This window comes from Fusarium vanettenii (assembly GCF_000151355.1).
Source record: "Fusarium vanettenii 77-13-4 chromosome 1 genomic scaffold NECHAsca_1_chr1_3_0, whole genome shotgun sequence".
Lineage (NCBI taxonomy): Eukaryota > Fungi > Ascomycota > Sordariomycetes > Hypocreales > Nectriaceae > Fusarium > Fusarium vanettenii.
This window is the reverse complement of record NW_003315881.1, coordinates 2,873,964-2,889,413: the sequence shown is the minus strand read 5'-3', so window position 1 is coordinate 2,889,413 and position 15,450 is coordinate 2,873,964. Positions and strand designations below refer to the sequence as shown.

Here is a 15,450-nt window from a genome sequence, read left to right as displayed (position 1 = left end):
CTCACATGTGGAGGCAGAATAAACACGGCGTAGCAAAAAGATTGATTAAAAGTTCATATACTGTATAAACGCCCCTAACTAATGCAAATCGAAAGAGAGAAAAAACTCCAGAATGGCGACAGAGAGAACAACGCAGAGGCCCGATTTGTATCCTTTCAACAACAGCAAAACCAAAAAGAGATGAGGACAGGCTATCGGGCTGTGGTGGCAGCAGCAACAAAACATGGTGCGGGCAGGGAATACGCAAGAGACAGGCAAAGAAAAAGCAGCAGGCAATGATCGCCGTGAGGCAAAGAATCGGTTTCCTCTCTTCAGATGCGTATATATCCTCAAGATGGCAACACGGGGCGATGGCTGGGCTATACGACAGCCACGCCCAAACAAGATACTTTTGGGGAGTCAACCTTTTATCCTCCGGGCGCCTATTTCGGGATTGAAGGGAGGTGCATCCGCCCCTTGGTGAGTTGGTCAAGGAGGGCGGTAGCTTCGCTGTCGTCTGCGCTTCGGCCCATGATGCGAGATCGTCGGCCGAGGGCGTTGATGGCGGGTAGAGTGCGGTTGATGTCGTCGACGAGGCTTCGCTTCTTGTTGTCGTTGTTCTGGCCCTTGATGACAAAGATGTAGATGAGCACGATAATGACGATGACGAGAATGATGGCCACTGCATGCAGAGTTAGCTGGCCGTTGATAGGGCTGCATAAACGTTCGATACTCACCACAGATACCAAGGCAGATCCACTTCTTCTTGCGAGTCTTGCGGGCCGTGTTGACGGCGACGCCAATCTCCTCGTTACCCTTATCGAGGTTCTCGACGACCTCTTCGGCCTTCTGCTCAATCTGGGTGACAGCAACCTCCTGCTGGACGACGAGGGTGTCCATATCCTGGAACAGCTGAGCGAGCTCAACCATCTGCTGCTCAATCTTGACAAGGGCGGCGTGACGATCCTGGACAGCGCTGAGAGCGGCACGGGCGCGTCCTTGGCGGTCGCTCTGCATGAGAGCCTGCTGGAAGACCTGGCCACCAGTTGTGTCCTCGACGGCGGCCTGAACCTCAGCTTCGCTGGCATCGGGGCGAACGATACGGTACTGGCGAGCCATCTGGTCCTGGGTGCGCTTTCGGAACTGCGACTCAACCTGCTGGTACTGCTGGATAGCTGACTTGAGGCGGCGGTCGATACGGGTGACGTGAGGGTTGTTCTTTGCTGACTGGGCCTCGGGGTTGGACTTGACGACGCGGACGCGTTCTGTGAGGCCGCGGTAGAGGCTCATGGTGTCGGCAGAGAGGGCATCAAGCTGCTGGTTAGCGGCGCTCGATGCCGAGCTGTCGGCGTCATCGAGTGTTCGCTGTTGAATGTGACGGAGCTCCTCAAGGTTCTTCTCGACAGTGTCGATGCCGCGGTCAATATCGCGGCACTCGTTCAGGATGGCGTTGGGGTCGCCATGGCCGAAAGAGCTGGCGTTGTGGGCGAGGGGCTCCATCTCGACGTTGCCTACGAATCGCGTCGTGTCAGCGCGCGCTGTGGATGACGGACGACGACCAGCCAGTCCCATATCCAGTTCAATCACAATCTCACCTCCGAAACCACTCTGCGCGGGAGGGCTGTTGTACCCACCTCCATAGCCGCCATTGTTACCATAACCACCATTGTTTCCGTAACCGCCGGTAGGAGTGTTGTAGCCCGTGTCGGGCGAGTCGTAGGGATTTTGTCTTCCGTATCTATTCATGTGCGTCAGCAAAGGGGTCGAGGGGCGAAATCGAACGCGTTGGATGCGACAACTAACCCGTACTGTGAATGAAGTTAGCAAATATCAACATTAAGGAGTATCGTGTTGATTAGAGGATTTAGAGACTCGAAGGTCGAATTGCGGCACTCAATTCGCGTCGCTGGTTGGAGTCACTCGAAGGGATTGGGGGCAGGAGGTAGGCAGAATAGGAGGCGAGACTAACACTCATGGTGGGCGACTGAGCAGAGCCCTACTCAAAAGCTGTGAATGGATTTGTTTCGGGAGATCGAATAAGCTCTCCTTTGCAAGTTTCGTCGTCGTCGGGCTTGATCTTTTTAAGCTCGAATCGTTCGTGTTTGGTGTTTTCGCCTTCTCCCTCGTATTGTAGGTTTTGGGTATATTGTAGGGAAAAGGAAAGCTTCGGTGGTGGCTGGACCCGAGATCTCGTCGCACAGCAAAGAGAAAACCACTCGAGAATAAGAGAGGGAAAATAGCGAAGGTCGAGACTTTGAATGAGGGGGGGCGTAAGGGAAGGTAGAAAAGGAAAAAGAAGAAGTGCAACAGAAGGGGGGGCGATGGAACGAGGGCGTGGATGAGGAAAAGTAAGAAAGAGGCAAAAAGACGGACGGGAATGGGGAAGACAGACGGTGTGAGAATGAACAGGCATGGGAGTGGCCACTGAGTTGGAGGCGCGCCATGGTCCAGCCACTGGGGGACGGGCGCTTGGGCGCTCCAGCTGCTGCTCACTGCCTCTACTGGGCTGCAGGTGGGTTCTTTTTTAGCGGCTAGATGCCCTGGGGATGGATCAAAGCCCCGAGTCGGTTGTCCGTACCTACAGGCAGATGGTCCGTAGGTATTGTCACCCATCATCAAGTGCTGTCCTGGCAGTCAATCAAGATATGGACAATTCGCAAAATAATTCCTCAATTTGACCTAAAAACTCGTAGTTGACGCCTTCAATCAAGGTAGCTCGCTTTATCTCAATGCCAATCTCAGACCGTCACGGTCGCAATCTCGCAAGCCGACTCGGACTGCTACTGCTCCAAGATTAAACTCGCCAGGCCCCCAACCCCTTGGGCAAGCAACCCAAAATGCTACACAGCTCGAATCAATCATGCGACGCTCAATTGGAGGGAGGGGGCCCTGCATGGATTTCTGTCTAATGAGCTTGGGCGGCAGTTTGCTGTGCTTCTTTTTTAGGGGTCAGGTCCCACGATCCCCAGTAATAACAACTGGCTGTCAAGGGTCCTCTCATTGGTGATGGATGGCCTCTCCACCTGTTTCACATTTGCACGCGGCTGCTTTATCCCATGGATGTTCAAACCTCGCCATCTGTAACACGTCTGGTATTGTAGTCTGCATCTTGCTACGTGTGAAGCAGCAGCGTCATGATCATGTTCATCATTACCACAAAATTCCACTCCCATTCTTGACACCAGAAACAAACTCCACCGTTACTGCGCCTCTACGTCCGCATCAATATGTAGGCTGACACGGAAAAAGCCCTGCGAGCCCACGCTAATCCCTCAGCTCCTAGCTCCAGGGACGCCACCTTTTTGGAGATTGGCACTGACCGGGGTTGGTCTGGAACAAACCTCAACCAAGCTTCTGCCCAGCGTGGGGCTCTCTCCCCAAGACAAGACAAGCATCTGGTGTGTGGGTGGATGCCGTGTCAAGGGTGCTCGCGATTCTGCGAGGTTATTTTCGGATTCATATGGAATACGGAAACTCTACTCCGTGTGATGGCCAGATTCGTTCACAGAAGCTGTCATCAACGGCTTCGTCTTACCACTGTTCATGCATTTCGCAATAGAAATGCCCTTCTCGGGACTTTGGTCAGCTCCACCCTCAGCAGGATTTCGTCTCACTCACATCACACCCTTGCCCGGCTTTCATCAACCCGCCACAGAGACTTCAGCCGCATGCTGGCGTTCAATAAATCATAAGCTGACACCTCGCATTCGACGGCTCCAGCTCGGACTTGCTGATGTTTGCTCGCCGATCACGCATGCACACCTCAACCGCTTGGCAAAAATTGTTCACATGGTCATTTCTCTTTCACTGCATTGCATTACAGTATTTGGACGTCAATTACTCTAGAACCATATTCCAACCCCATATCATACTTCATCCCACGTCTTCACACGCTGCTTCAATCCCAAAAACAGAAACTCCGCTCGACTCTTCACAACCACTCATCTCGTATCGCCAAAGCACCCAAACACGCCCAAAAGCATCCGAATCTCATACAAAAACAACTTATACCATGCTCACAAAATAGCGTACGCCGACACATAGCTGACACTCATGTCATCAGGTTCCTGAACCAGATTGCTTCGGTCATATTGAATGACCTGGAAACGGCCCTTGCCCTGGTACTGCGGCTCCTGACCCAACAGCTCGAGAGCCGCCATCATGACTCCGATGGGGTGTCGCCCGCATACCGTGTTCTTGGTCTGCTTCAAGGTCGCGAGGAAAGCATCGTGACTGCCGCTCTTGACGCCGTCCATGGCTGCTTCGTCGATGGCCCGAATAGTCTCGTGAATTGGGGGACCGGCTGGTGCTCGATCCTGTCTGCGCAGCTTCACCAGGTCCCCGGGGCTGCTGGTCGGAGAGTAGACCATGTAGCTAAAGTTATGGCCCCAATGGCAAAAGTCGGAGCTGATGATGAAGGCGTTTTCTGGGTCCTTGAGGTAAGGCAGAAGCGCACGGCCTACTTCCTTCTCCTCCGGCCCGTTGTTGGATCCAACCAGCACAGGCACGATCTTGGGGAACTTGTCTGGAGAGCCAAAGGTCTGCTGACAGCGGAGGTAGAGATAGGGCATGTGCATCTCTAAGGAATGCTCAAGGACCTCGTTCCTCTGCGGCATGAGGTCCATACTGGCAGCATCTTCAAACTTCTTTGCCAGGGCCCGATCAACGGTAAGCTCACCAAAGGGAGTTTCGTACTTGTCAAAGGTAGTAGCGGCACATCCTTCGAGGTAGTAGGTATGAGAAGGTCCCAGGACAAAGACGCGCTTGGCGCGGCTCAGGTCTAGAGTCTTGTACGCCCAAGCCGCACACGGACCAGAGAACTCATACCCAGCATGGCTAGCACCCAACGTCGTCAGCTTAGAGTCCGGTCGAAATGTATGGGAGATCAACTCACGGGGCAATGATGATGCGAGCTCCAGGAATCGGCAGAGAAGCTCCGTCGAGGCTCTCCGGCACAGCCGCCAGGTTGTTTAGGAGCTCTGCCTGCAGCGTCTTGGCATTGCTCTTGTACCAGGAGCCAGCCTTTGCTGCGGGTCGTGTCGCCACCATGATTGTAGTTGAATGAGGTATAGATTCAGTGAACTGCAGGTTGGGAGAGAAGGGAGCTTTAAAGTTATCAGGAGAGTTCAAAGGTGAAATATGATGCCTGCTGAGGGATGCACGTCGTAACTTGCTGTCGATACCTAGCCGCTCCTGCCCCGCCTCTCCGGCGGGGTATGTAGCGCGATGCATGGCATGACGACCATGAGCATGCACGCCCAATGGTTGGACGAGGTTATCTGTAACATGAGACATGGTTCATGAGCGCGTATTCTGGGCGTCAAACGCATCCATTACTCCCGTACCTGCGTTTGCAACGGCACCTAAGGATGCTGATCTGTATGAGTGAGATCACCTGGCTTTTTCTTGCTTTCCCATCAGGTCAGGTTCTTCATCATATGCGTTTATTCCCACATGACTTATTATACTTTGCACTACACTTGTCCGATGTTGCCTAGACGTCAACCCAAGATCCGGGCATCACGATATCCTCCTTCTCGATCATCTCCCAGAACTGGCACGCCATCCACTCAAACTCGGGTGCCCATACTATACGCCAGTCACTAGGTGTTGGTCCAGTCTTGAGCTCCAACAGCCGAATCGGAACCCAGTGGTTCTTATTCCACTTGCTCCGGTCAGCTCGCTGCCCCCTCCTGAAAGCCAAGCTGACGGCAGCCGTTGGCAGGGAGTCCCGGATGCTGTGCCTCGACGATTCAATGGCGTCTGCATCGAGAGCACCACGCATCTGTTCCTTCAGCGTTGTGGCCTCTCTTTGGCCGTACATCTCCAGGTCAACTCCGCTCTCCTGAAGATCCAAAACCCACTGCCGGATGGACTCTTGGAATACCTTGTCCCAGTGGAAAAAGGTTATGTCAGGCGACATGTAACATAATGCACCCCCAATCACTGACACAAGTGGTGTCCCTTTCCAAGCCGGAACGCTATAGACGTCCCACGGCTGAACACTCTCAATGCTATGTAAATCCTCTGGTGAAGCCACTGCGGTCACTTGCTTCACCAGGAGACTCCAGCCTTCGCTGTAGGAGGCCATGCTCCACATTGCCCACCCTCTCTTGTAGGGAAGAACTTCGTCGGCGAAACGTATGCCCAAAGCGAGTGCTGCCGAGTGGACTAGGGACACGTTTTCATGGCTCGAGTGGCTCACGTCAAAGCTGGTGACCTGTCTATTTTCCGCCAAGAGCCCCAGAAGAGTTTCCGGTGATTGAGAATGGAACGAAGCTAGCCGGAAAGCTTCGAGGCGATATCTCAGTGGACCGGTATAGAACTTGGGTAGGAATCTTTGTCGAAAGATGTTGACGTATTCATCGCCATAGTCGCATTCTCTTTGGTAGTCAAAAAGACGTAACAACATGCTGGATTCCGGCTCGTCCATGTAGGAATGGAAAAGCTCGACAATCTTCATCCAGTCCGCTTCTGGATGGTCTCTATCGGGCTTGAACACTGTTGGTGTCAAGGCACCCCTAGTTTTGGATTAGAGCACTTCCAGGACCAGGTTAATCATGTTGAACTCACTGTCTTGACTCTCCAACTCTCTCGAGCAATGCATCCTTGAGCCCCAAACCTAGGAAGAGCTGACAGAGCTCGAAATTCTTGCTATCTGCGGCGTGCTGTAAATTCATTAGCAAGGCTCAAAGAAGCCTACGAACTGACCTACAAATAGGAGTGACTGTCCGTTCTGATCTTTGTCGAATGGAGATGCTTGTCGTGAATTGAAAAGTTCCAAAACCCCAGCTTTATCCCCCACCCGGATCTTTTTTATGATATCGGATGTTGAGGAGATGATGTTATACATTCTGTAGTTGTACGTCCAGCCGCAAAGTGTCGGAGAAGACTGGATCTCGCAGACCGATTGCGAGAGCCAGCTTGGCCATTGGATGTATGCCTGCCATGCACCTGTCGCTGTAGTATATGCCAACGCGAATCGACCTAGTTTTGAAGGAGAGTATGTTCTGACGAGTTTCGACTCGTTTGGTGCCAAGGCAGTTGGCTGATTCTTCTTCGCTGCTGCTTCATTCTGTTTCTGTTTCTGTTTGCTTCCATCTTTGGCTTCAATTGCCAATGGTGTTGTTGGCTGTGGCGCTTGATAACGTGCGTGAATCTCGGTCGTGGCTCTAGAGAACATGAGATCGCGAGTTCGTTTTGCAACCGCCCTTGAACAAAAATTGTCAGATACTGATAATGATAACTCTGTAACTTCTGATTTTGTTTTTCACTTACATATCCCAAGCCATGATAGACAACTTGAGTAGCTCGATGGACTCGCTTAGCCTGTTCTTGAGCCGATCCAGGCCATCCTTTCCGAGCGCCAACTTGACGGCAGCCAGCTTCCGTTTCAGTCCCTTCTTTGCATTCAGCTGAGAGATAAGATCATCTGCGGTGCTCTGAAGGGTCTTGAGAGACATTTGGCAGCAGTCCAGGTTTGTGCGGACAAGCGAGTCGTTCTGCACGGAACAGAGGGAATCGTCGTGTTGCAGCTGTTGCTGCATGGCGTCAAAGATTGGCTGGTGACATTGGAGTCGCAGGATGAGGGCCTGGATATCTTCGGGGAGCTCCTGGGCTTGGTCCCATAGCTTCTTGGTCTTTATGACACATTTTGCGATTTCGGTCGTTATCTGGACAAAGGCGATTATGCTAGCGGCGGTCTCCATGTTGGCTTCATGAGACTGATGATAACCTCATTCGATGGATCAATAGCGAACAACAACACAGCTGACCAGAAATAAATGGAAGAATAATTGTATACAACTAGAATAACAAGACAGGAAGCACAGATTGAAGCAGAAGAGAGAATCTCCAACACAGCCTCCATGATGGGAGCTCATGACCTCAAGTCCTACGTAGCACGTCCGTGGCGAGAACGCAGGGGGGCTAACTCCGAGACACAAACAACCAACAAAGTGTAGGATCCATGCCGCGGACCAACCAGTTTTGGGAGGACGGGGATGGCGCGTAGATGAGTGGCCGCATGAATCTGGGCGGCAAGGCGAACGGGGGCCGCGGCAGATGGTGTGGTGCCCGCCAGGCTGTGTCGACGAAATGGTAGGCCTCCCGTATAGCTAGGCGTTTTCGGTCGTTACTCAAAAAGAAATATATGGGATATTTGTCATTGAATAGAAGTGAAAAAATCAAGATGAAATGAGATATTGAAGTGTTAGATAGAGATGGAATACCCAGACGTAAGCGCCATGACAGCCGTTTGTACATGCATACGCGCGACGGGTCCGGCTAGAAGCCCCAGCGGTGCGGGCCGCTAAAGCCGCTGTCAGGGCGCTAACAATGATTGGTTACTGGTCTACGGAGGCGTCCTTCATCATCTCACCACCAGAGGAAGTCATCTTTGTCCACAAGGAAACTATGATTCTGGCTCAGTATAAAGACATCAATGAGCCACTCTGTAGATGCTCTTATGTATCTTCGCTGTGTACCGGGCAGCTCTCTCGTAGACAATCATCATACACAAGTCTTCGCCTACATCACCATCCTATGCTCTTCAGCTAGACTCATCGTGAGCGTCTAACGCTCCTTGCGTACACGGCCAAGCGCATTTTGGAGAACATAATAAGCCACCCGTATATTATCGTATATCTCCAGATAACCTAGGCTAGAATGCCCGCATATTGCTTCTTTCGCCACCGCCTCTACTTCGTCAAACCGCTGTGCCTCGAGCAATATTGAAACAAGGTCAACCAACAAAGATCTCACTGCAAGTCGTAAGTCGCTTCCCCATACCTGGGAAACTATCTCCCTTGTGCTTTCTACTACCTGCGTACCATGTCCCAAGGCGCTCAGAACACGAAAGCGAAAACAAGTGAGTGGCCTTTCCCGACTCCTGAACAGGGCAGCATCGCCGAATTCACGGATATTTCTGAGTGCCTTTGTCACGATTCTAAGAGTTTTGTTACTAAGGTCCATGTGGTGGGAGCATATAGCCATGTTAATATTGCAGTGGATATCAAGATCCCTCGCCCCCGAATCGTTGCAAAGCCACCAGATGCAGCTCTCAGAGTTGACGGGGCATCTCTTCCTCTGCCATCGAGATACGCCAAGTTTGTTTCATAAATGCCCATCGCATGTAGTATAAACACGTCCACGTTTTCTGCCCTGCCAAGATCGAGGCAGGCTTTGAGCATGACCAAACTCCTGACTATATCAAGAGGCACCTGGCTCTGCACGGGTTCCAAGACTCCGAGGGTCAGCAGCTCCTTTAAAAGCTACTGTCGCTGGGCCCTGGTCGTCCACGAGCCCTGTAGAGTAAGAATTTAACCTAGAAGTTCAACGTGGTAGATGAACTTTTTGCCAGAGATACCAGTTTGTTTCAGTACTGGCAGCAACCATTCCAGTGCCTCAAAAAGTAGTGAGTCTGGTGTCGTATGGACTCTGGGCTTATCTATAGCCTCATGCCAATCATTAATGGCCTCATCGGACACCGTGGCAAATTGAACCACGTCCCTGGCTTATCTACCAACTTCCCATCAATCCCCGGTGCCCTATGTTCTTGTGCAAACATGCCAACCTCGGAGCTCAGTTCTTCAATCACTCTCGCGAAATCACAGATGTAATGACACTCAGGGGAGCCATATCCCATCTCTGAAGAGCCCATATCGAGGATGAGTTGCCCAACTTGTTCCTCCCACGGCGGCATCCCCCAGGGCTCAACAAAAGACTAACATCACTCAGCCAGTTTCCAGTTGGCTCGTAGAATATACCTTTATGGAAAGGCTCAGTAACGATCGTCGGTTGTTCAGAATGGAATGCAAGATCCAAGTGTAAGTTCCCGTACTCATTTGGAGCTGTCTGTGCAAGATGTAGACGTGCCACGTCTTGAAGCATGCCATGCCCTTCCAGGTTCGTGATGTAATCAGTAGCTATCAATCCATCTGACAGTGTCTCAGACTAGCCCTTGCATCTTTCTAGAAAGACCGTAAAGTCGAGGCGTGAGCGGCGGGTGTGTAGCCCTGCCTGGACGATGGTTAAGGGGTTCATCCAGAGCTAGCCAACAATGCTGCGGACCACCAACTTGCCCCGAGGCTCTATGTCCTTGGTGTCACCACTCTTTGAGGCTTGCATAAGTAACTCCACGGCATCTTCCTCTTCCATGATTTCGATGTTGACAGATCCATCCAGTCGCAAAAAGTCCTAGACATTCTGCCGACGAGTGGTGATCGGAACAGAGGCATTTTTGCGCCAGTGGGAAGTACCTCTTGATCGCTCGAATCATCTCAGGCTTGTCAACGCTGTCGAAGACAACCAGCCAAGGGGTCTTGGTGTTGGCAAGATGGCAAAAAAATGGCTTGGGCTCTGCCGTCCAGTGCGAAGGGGAACCTGCCGTCATCATGACCGAGGATCTCCTCGGCACAAACAGACAGGTCATAGTCAATGGTATTATTAGAAGAAGTGTCAATCCATGATATTGACTGGTAAGGTTGATCGATGTATCGTTGTCAGAATTCGATTGCCAGAGATATCTTGCCTTGGCCTGGAAGACCCCTAAGAGTGACGCAGCGAGCTTTGGTCCCTCGTGGTTTGTCGATTAAATGATACTTCAAGGTCATACGGTCCTCAACTCGGCTAACAAAGTCCTTGACTCTATGGTAAGGAAATTTGATGAACCTGGCCGGGGTTTTCTTTTCTGATAGAGAATCCCCGACGACTTCAAGATTCTTGAGCTTGCCGAGAACCTGGGATAGGGCTTTACTCGTGCTTTCGACACCCTCGGTGATCGTATTCATTACCACTAATATGTCTAATACATGGCGAAGCAATACCAATGGCCAAATGACTCCAGCGGTTCAATTAGTCTTTGCCCTTCGGTCACTCATGGGCAGTGGGCGGTGAGCGTTGATAACACTGTGAGTGAATCTATCAAAGGGAACAGAGGGGTGAAGCCTGGGGATGGAGAGAGGGTTTTCCCAGCAATGTGTGCCTCAGTGAAGCGGGCTAGACCTCCAGCTGTCATGTCTGTAACCTGGGGTGAGGTATCCTCAAAGGACTGGTGGATTGCACTTTGAAGAGAAATGATCGAATCAAGCAGGGGATATACCGCCATGCAGATGACTAGTGGTTGGGCTGAGTTTCTGAGCGGTAGGTGGCTGAATGTAAGATGGTGCAAGGAGCCGGGTGCCTATGAGCACAAGCAAAGAATGATAAAGGGAGGAGTGACTCGGTATTACCTGCCTTCTCCAAGTATCCAGCAAGCGATGGATCGAGATCGAAGCCCAATTCAATATGCGCCAAAGTATCTACACAAACCCAGCTCAGGCTGCCTAGATTCAACGGGTTCGTTTGGCTGGTGAATGCACAGTTGATGCCCAGGTATGTTTGTCTGACCGGAGTCTTGAATGTCGGCAAACAAACCATTGAATATCGTCAATGTTACTTCAAGGCCATGGGAGCACCATGTTTCGTGTGCGGCTGTCTCCTCCACCCCGCGTCTTCCTATGTGCCCAAGGCGCGTCAAACGTAAGCAAGAGCCACGACAATGCCGAATACGGGCTTCCAAACGGGATACATAAACCGCCGGGATAACTGTTGGGGAGACGGAATTAACGTGGTTCGATATGGATGGATCCTGCTGGGGTAACGTCGATCTGAGTATCCGTTCCGTAGAGACCCTTCCGGAATCGCAATCGCTTGTCCACCTGATGCATTATCAGATCCTTATCAATCTTGACAATTTTGGAGAACCTTCATGGAAAAGACGCTCGGATGGGGGACCCGAAGCTGGCGGATCCAATAGCAATATTCTGCGCGAGACGAGACAGATTGGCTGTAGGCGCTGACGTAGGTAGGACTGAAGATGATCATCGCGACATGAGCAGCTTACCACTGCAGTATGTCACATGTTAAATCTCCGAGAGTGCGATGACCATCTCAGGGCTCGAGATTGTCTCTAGATTGTCTCCAGATCCTTCCTTTTCGCCATCCATCGCACAAAGGTCACTCAAGAGTAACTAACACTCTACAACGAATCCTCCCGAAGCCGGAGCTGGAGTTGGTGGGAACAGAACAGGTGACCGGGTAGAGATGGATCCGTCCCGAACCGACGAGGAAGCGTTGGTACAACGGGAAGGCATCTCCACCCTTTGACCAGGCGTCTTTGTACCTCCGAAAGTGTCTTGTAGGACAGGCTTTGATTCGAGGGCATGGTTCTGCCGAGCAATAGGTCCTGCAGTAGACTTGGGCGCATGCATCGGCACGGCTGCGTGTCTTGGTTCTGCTGCGCAATCTCTTCAGGCCGCCATGATAGATACATGTTCGAGACAGAGCTGGCAGAAAGAGGAATGGATGGGCCGAACCGGGCGGGCTGGTAGTGAAAAGTGAACCCTGGAGCTGAACTCTTTTATCGACGAGCAGGGCCAGTTACTGGACAATCGGGAGAGCCACAAGGGACCTCAATTGAGCTAGCAACCTGATGGAGGTGACCACCTACGCCCCTGTCGGACAAGGCGGCAAGGGAAAGGGAAAACGGCAAGGGATCAGAAGAAAGGAACTGTTGCATTTGGCAAGGGGCAGATCAACTGATGGTGCGTGCATGACGTGCGTAACGCCCACAGCTTTACACGGCACTTTTTCGTTCGTGATGCTACATTCTCTGACGCGGTTCGCGGACAGGTCCCAAATTCTAACCGGGTGTCGGCAATGAACTTGTCGGTGCTAAAGAGGTTACTAAACTAGTGGTAGCCATGTCTTAAAGCTGCTAAGACTCTTCTCTTTTCCCTCTGCCGCATTAACAAGGGCGTAGGGCGGGTACTTCCCGATCGAGTCTCGGCTTTGTTTCTTTTCGGTCTCGTCTCTTCACTGTTTGCTGGTGCCTTTTTAGCTTTGCCACCCGTTGGTTCTATTATCTCAGCTTTCTCTAATAAACAACTTCTTTCTTGCTAAGCCCATTCTTCTTCCTTCTTACATCTCATCCCTCGTCCCCGAGGCGTCTTTTTATTGCTTGTGTTGCATCTTGCATACATCTTGTTCTTTCTCTTCTTTCTTATCGCTCAGTATCGCTTCGCCAATTTCCTCCCGTATTCACCCCGAGACATTCCTCGCCCCTGGCCTTTCTCCCTGGCCCAGGGCCATCGGCCTCCACTGTCGCATTCCGTCATCGCAAACCACTGAAATCTCCGCCTTCACCCTCGCCTCCGCCCGCGAACGAAACCATCGATTCCCCTCTCTCCTCTTCTCCATCCATCTTCAATCGCCTCTATACACTCGGCGCCTTACTTGGCGCCTTCATCATCTTTCGCCATGGGTATCCTCGAGAAGATGGCCTGGTCCAAGAGCACCAGGATCAAGGTCATGATCGCAATTGACACGGCCTTCTTCCTGCTCGAGCTCGTTACCGGTTTCCTCGCCCACTCGCTGGCCCTCATGGCCGATGCCTTCCACATGGTCAGTCAATTCGCGCGCTCTTTCACGAGTGAATTGGCTTTTGGACCATCTACTAACGTTCAACGTAGCTCAATGACATCATCTCCCTGGTTATCGGCCTCTGGGCTGTCAAGGCATCCCAAAAGGTCTCAACCGACCAGTTTACCTTTGGTGTAGGTCCCTAGACGCCCCAACGCCCGCGCATCCACGTTCATGGCTAACATACACCCGTAGTGGGTTCGCGCCGAGATTCTAGGTGCCTTCTTCAACGCCGTCTTCCTCATCGCCCTCTGCGTCTCCATCGTCCTCGAAGCCTTGACCCGATTCATTGAGCCCCCGGAGATCGACAACCCCAAGCTCATGCTCATTGTTGGCAGCGCTGGTCTCTTTTCAAACTTTGTCGGCTTCTTTGTTCTCGGTGGCCACGGCCATTCTCACGGACCTGGTGGACACGACCACGATCACGATGGACACGATCATGCTCACGGCCACTCACATAACCACGCTCACGACGAAGAGGAAGGTCATGCTGGATACCATAGCCACGACGATGCCGCCGATGTCCCTCCCGAGGTCGTTGTCCGCCGCGCGACTGAGCATCGTCACACCAGGGAGGAGTCCAGCACCAGCAACAGACATTCCACGCATTCGAGGGGCCGACATTATCGCCGATCCAGTAGGAGTGGACATTCGCGATTCTCCAACTTCGAAGATATTAGCATCCACCCCGCAAGCTTCCGACAGGATATCATCGCCGCAACCATGGGAGAGTCTCCCAGCGACAGCGAAGCCGATTCGGAGACCCCTCTTATGGATGAGGAGGCGAACGAGGAATCGCCTCTCCTCAAGAGTGTCCCTAGGAATGGCGGTTCTGGTGTCAACACCACACAGACGACTCTTGTCCAATCTCATTCTCATTCTCACTCCCCCCGACGACGCCGAGACTCGAGTGTTCACAACGGTCACCACCATACTCTGCCCAAACAGCCTGGCAAGAAGAGCAGCCATGGCCACAGTCACGACGACATGGGTATGAACGCCATGGTTCTTCACGTCATTGGCGATATGCTTGGCAACATTGGTGTTATGGCTACCGCTCTGATCATCTGGCTTACCGACTGGCCTGGAAAGGTTTATGCCGATCCCGCTGTCTCTCTGTTCATCACCGCCATCATTCTCAAGACTTGCATTCCTCTCACACGCGGTACCGCACGAGTTCTTCTCCAGGCTACCCCTGAGCATATTAGCATTCCCGAGATTCGCCAGGATATCGAGGCACTCCCTGGCGTCATTACCTGCCATCACATCCACGTCTGGCAACTTTCCGACACAAAGCTCGTCGCCAGCATGCACATCCAGGTCTCTTTCCCCATCGACTCGCACAGTGGTGAGAAGTACATGGAGCTGGCTCGTCGGGCCAGGAAGTGTCTCCACGGCTTCGGCATCCACAGTGCCACTATCCAGCCCGAGTTCTGCTTCGACCAGAAGCACCGGCACGACGCAGACGCTCAAGCTCTTACCCTCGATGGCACTTTTGACGGCATCAAGGGTGACGCTTGCCTCCTCGAGTGTATCGACGACTGTCAGGCCCAGGGCTGCTGCCCAAGCAGAGAAGCCTCGTCCAGGGGTTCTTCAATTCGTCGAGCCAGTGACTCGTCACACAGCCAGACCAGTCCTCATAGACATGAGCATTAATGGACTTTTGTCTAGACGGCAGTCTCGATGTTTTCAGTTAACAAGGGGATAATTGGTCATGTCTATACCAACTGAGCCTTGGTTTTCTCTCTCATTACGTTTTCTATACCAATAATTTATTTCCTTTGACAAACAAAAAGTGGGTTAGGCGTTTCTATGGTATGAGCAAGAGTCCTTACTGGAGGACCAAAGTTGGTTGGGAGACACTGCGCACAAGGTGTTTGTTTTTGTGCCTGGATTAGAGGGATGGTGTCATGTACGATAAAGACAGCGTTATTGCGTCAATCTATTCTTCTTTGTCCCTTGCCTAGGCTTATCGTGAATTGTGATACTTGGTCTCGAGGTACAAGTTCA

The 15,450-nt window shown here is 52.0% G+C and overlaps 4 protein-coding genes across 4 annotated transcripts; 1 reads left to right on the top strand and 3 right to left on the bottom strand.

The window, feature by feature from the left end:
- Positions 1–70: 70 nt before the first annotated feature.
- NECHADRAFT_98908 (uncharacterized protein) lies at positions 71–1,954 on the bottom strand (the record flags this gene model as incomplete). The annotated part of the gene is made up of 4 exons (XM_003053694.1): positions 71–661; positions 717–1,717; positions 1,783–1,787; positions 1,949–1,954. 4 exons carry the CDS (start codon positions 1,952–1,954, stop codon positions 423–425), a joined length of 1,251 nt encoding a protein of 416 aa, XP_003053740.1. The 3' UTR covers positions 71–422.
- Positions 1,955–3,834: 1,880 nt separating this feature from the next.
- On the bottom strand, positions 3,835–5,028 carry NECHADRAFT_98907 (uncharacterized protein; the record flags this gene model as incomplete). The annotated part of the gene is made up of 2 exons (XM_003053693.1): positions 3,835–4,815; positions 4,874–5,028. The coding sequence occupies 2 exons, from the start codon at positions 5,026–5,028 to the stop codon at positions 3,996–3,998; spliced, it is 975 nt and encodes a 324-aa protein (XP_003053739.1). The 3' UTR covers positions 3,835–3,995.
- A 445-nt stretch (positions 5,029–5,473) lies between these two features.
- On the bottom strand, positions 5,474–7,688 carry NECHADRAFT_75185 (uncharacterized protein; the record flags this gene model as incomplete). The annotated part of the gene is made up of 4 exons (XM_003053692.1): positions 5,474–6,500; positions 6,553–6,647; positions 6,695–6,833; positions 7,258–7,688. 4 exons carry the CDS (start codon positions 7,686–7,688, stop codon positions 5,474–5,476), a joined length of 1,692 nt encoding a protein of 563 aa, XP_003053738.1.
- Positions 7,689–13,278: 5,590 nt separating this feature from the next.
- On the top strand, positions 13,279–15,424 carry NECHADRAFT_98906 (uncharacterized protein; the record flags this gene model as incomplete). The annotated part of the gene is made up of 3 exons (XM_003054407.1): positions 13,279–13,422; positions 13,491–13,574; positions 13,636–15,424. 3 exons carry the CDS (start codon positions 13,279–13,281, stop codon positions 15,094–15,096), a joined length of 1,689 nt encoding a protein of 562 aa, XP_003054453.1. The 3' UTR covers positions 15,097–15,424.
- Between the last annotated feature and the right edge of the window lie 26 nt (positions 15,425–15,450).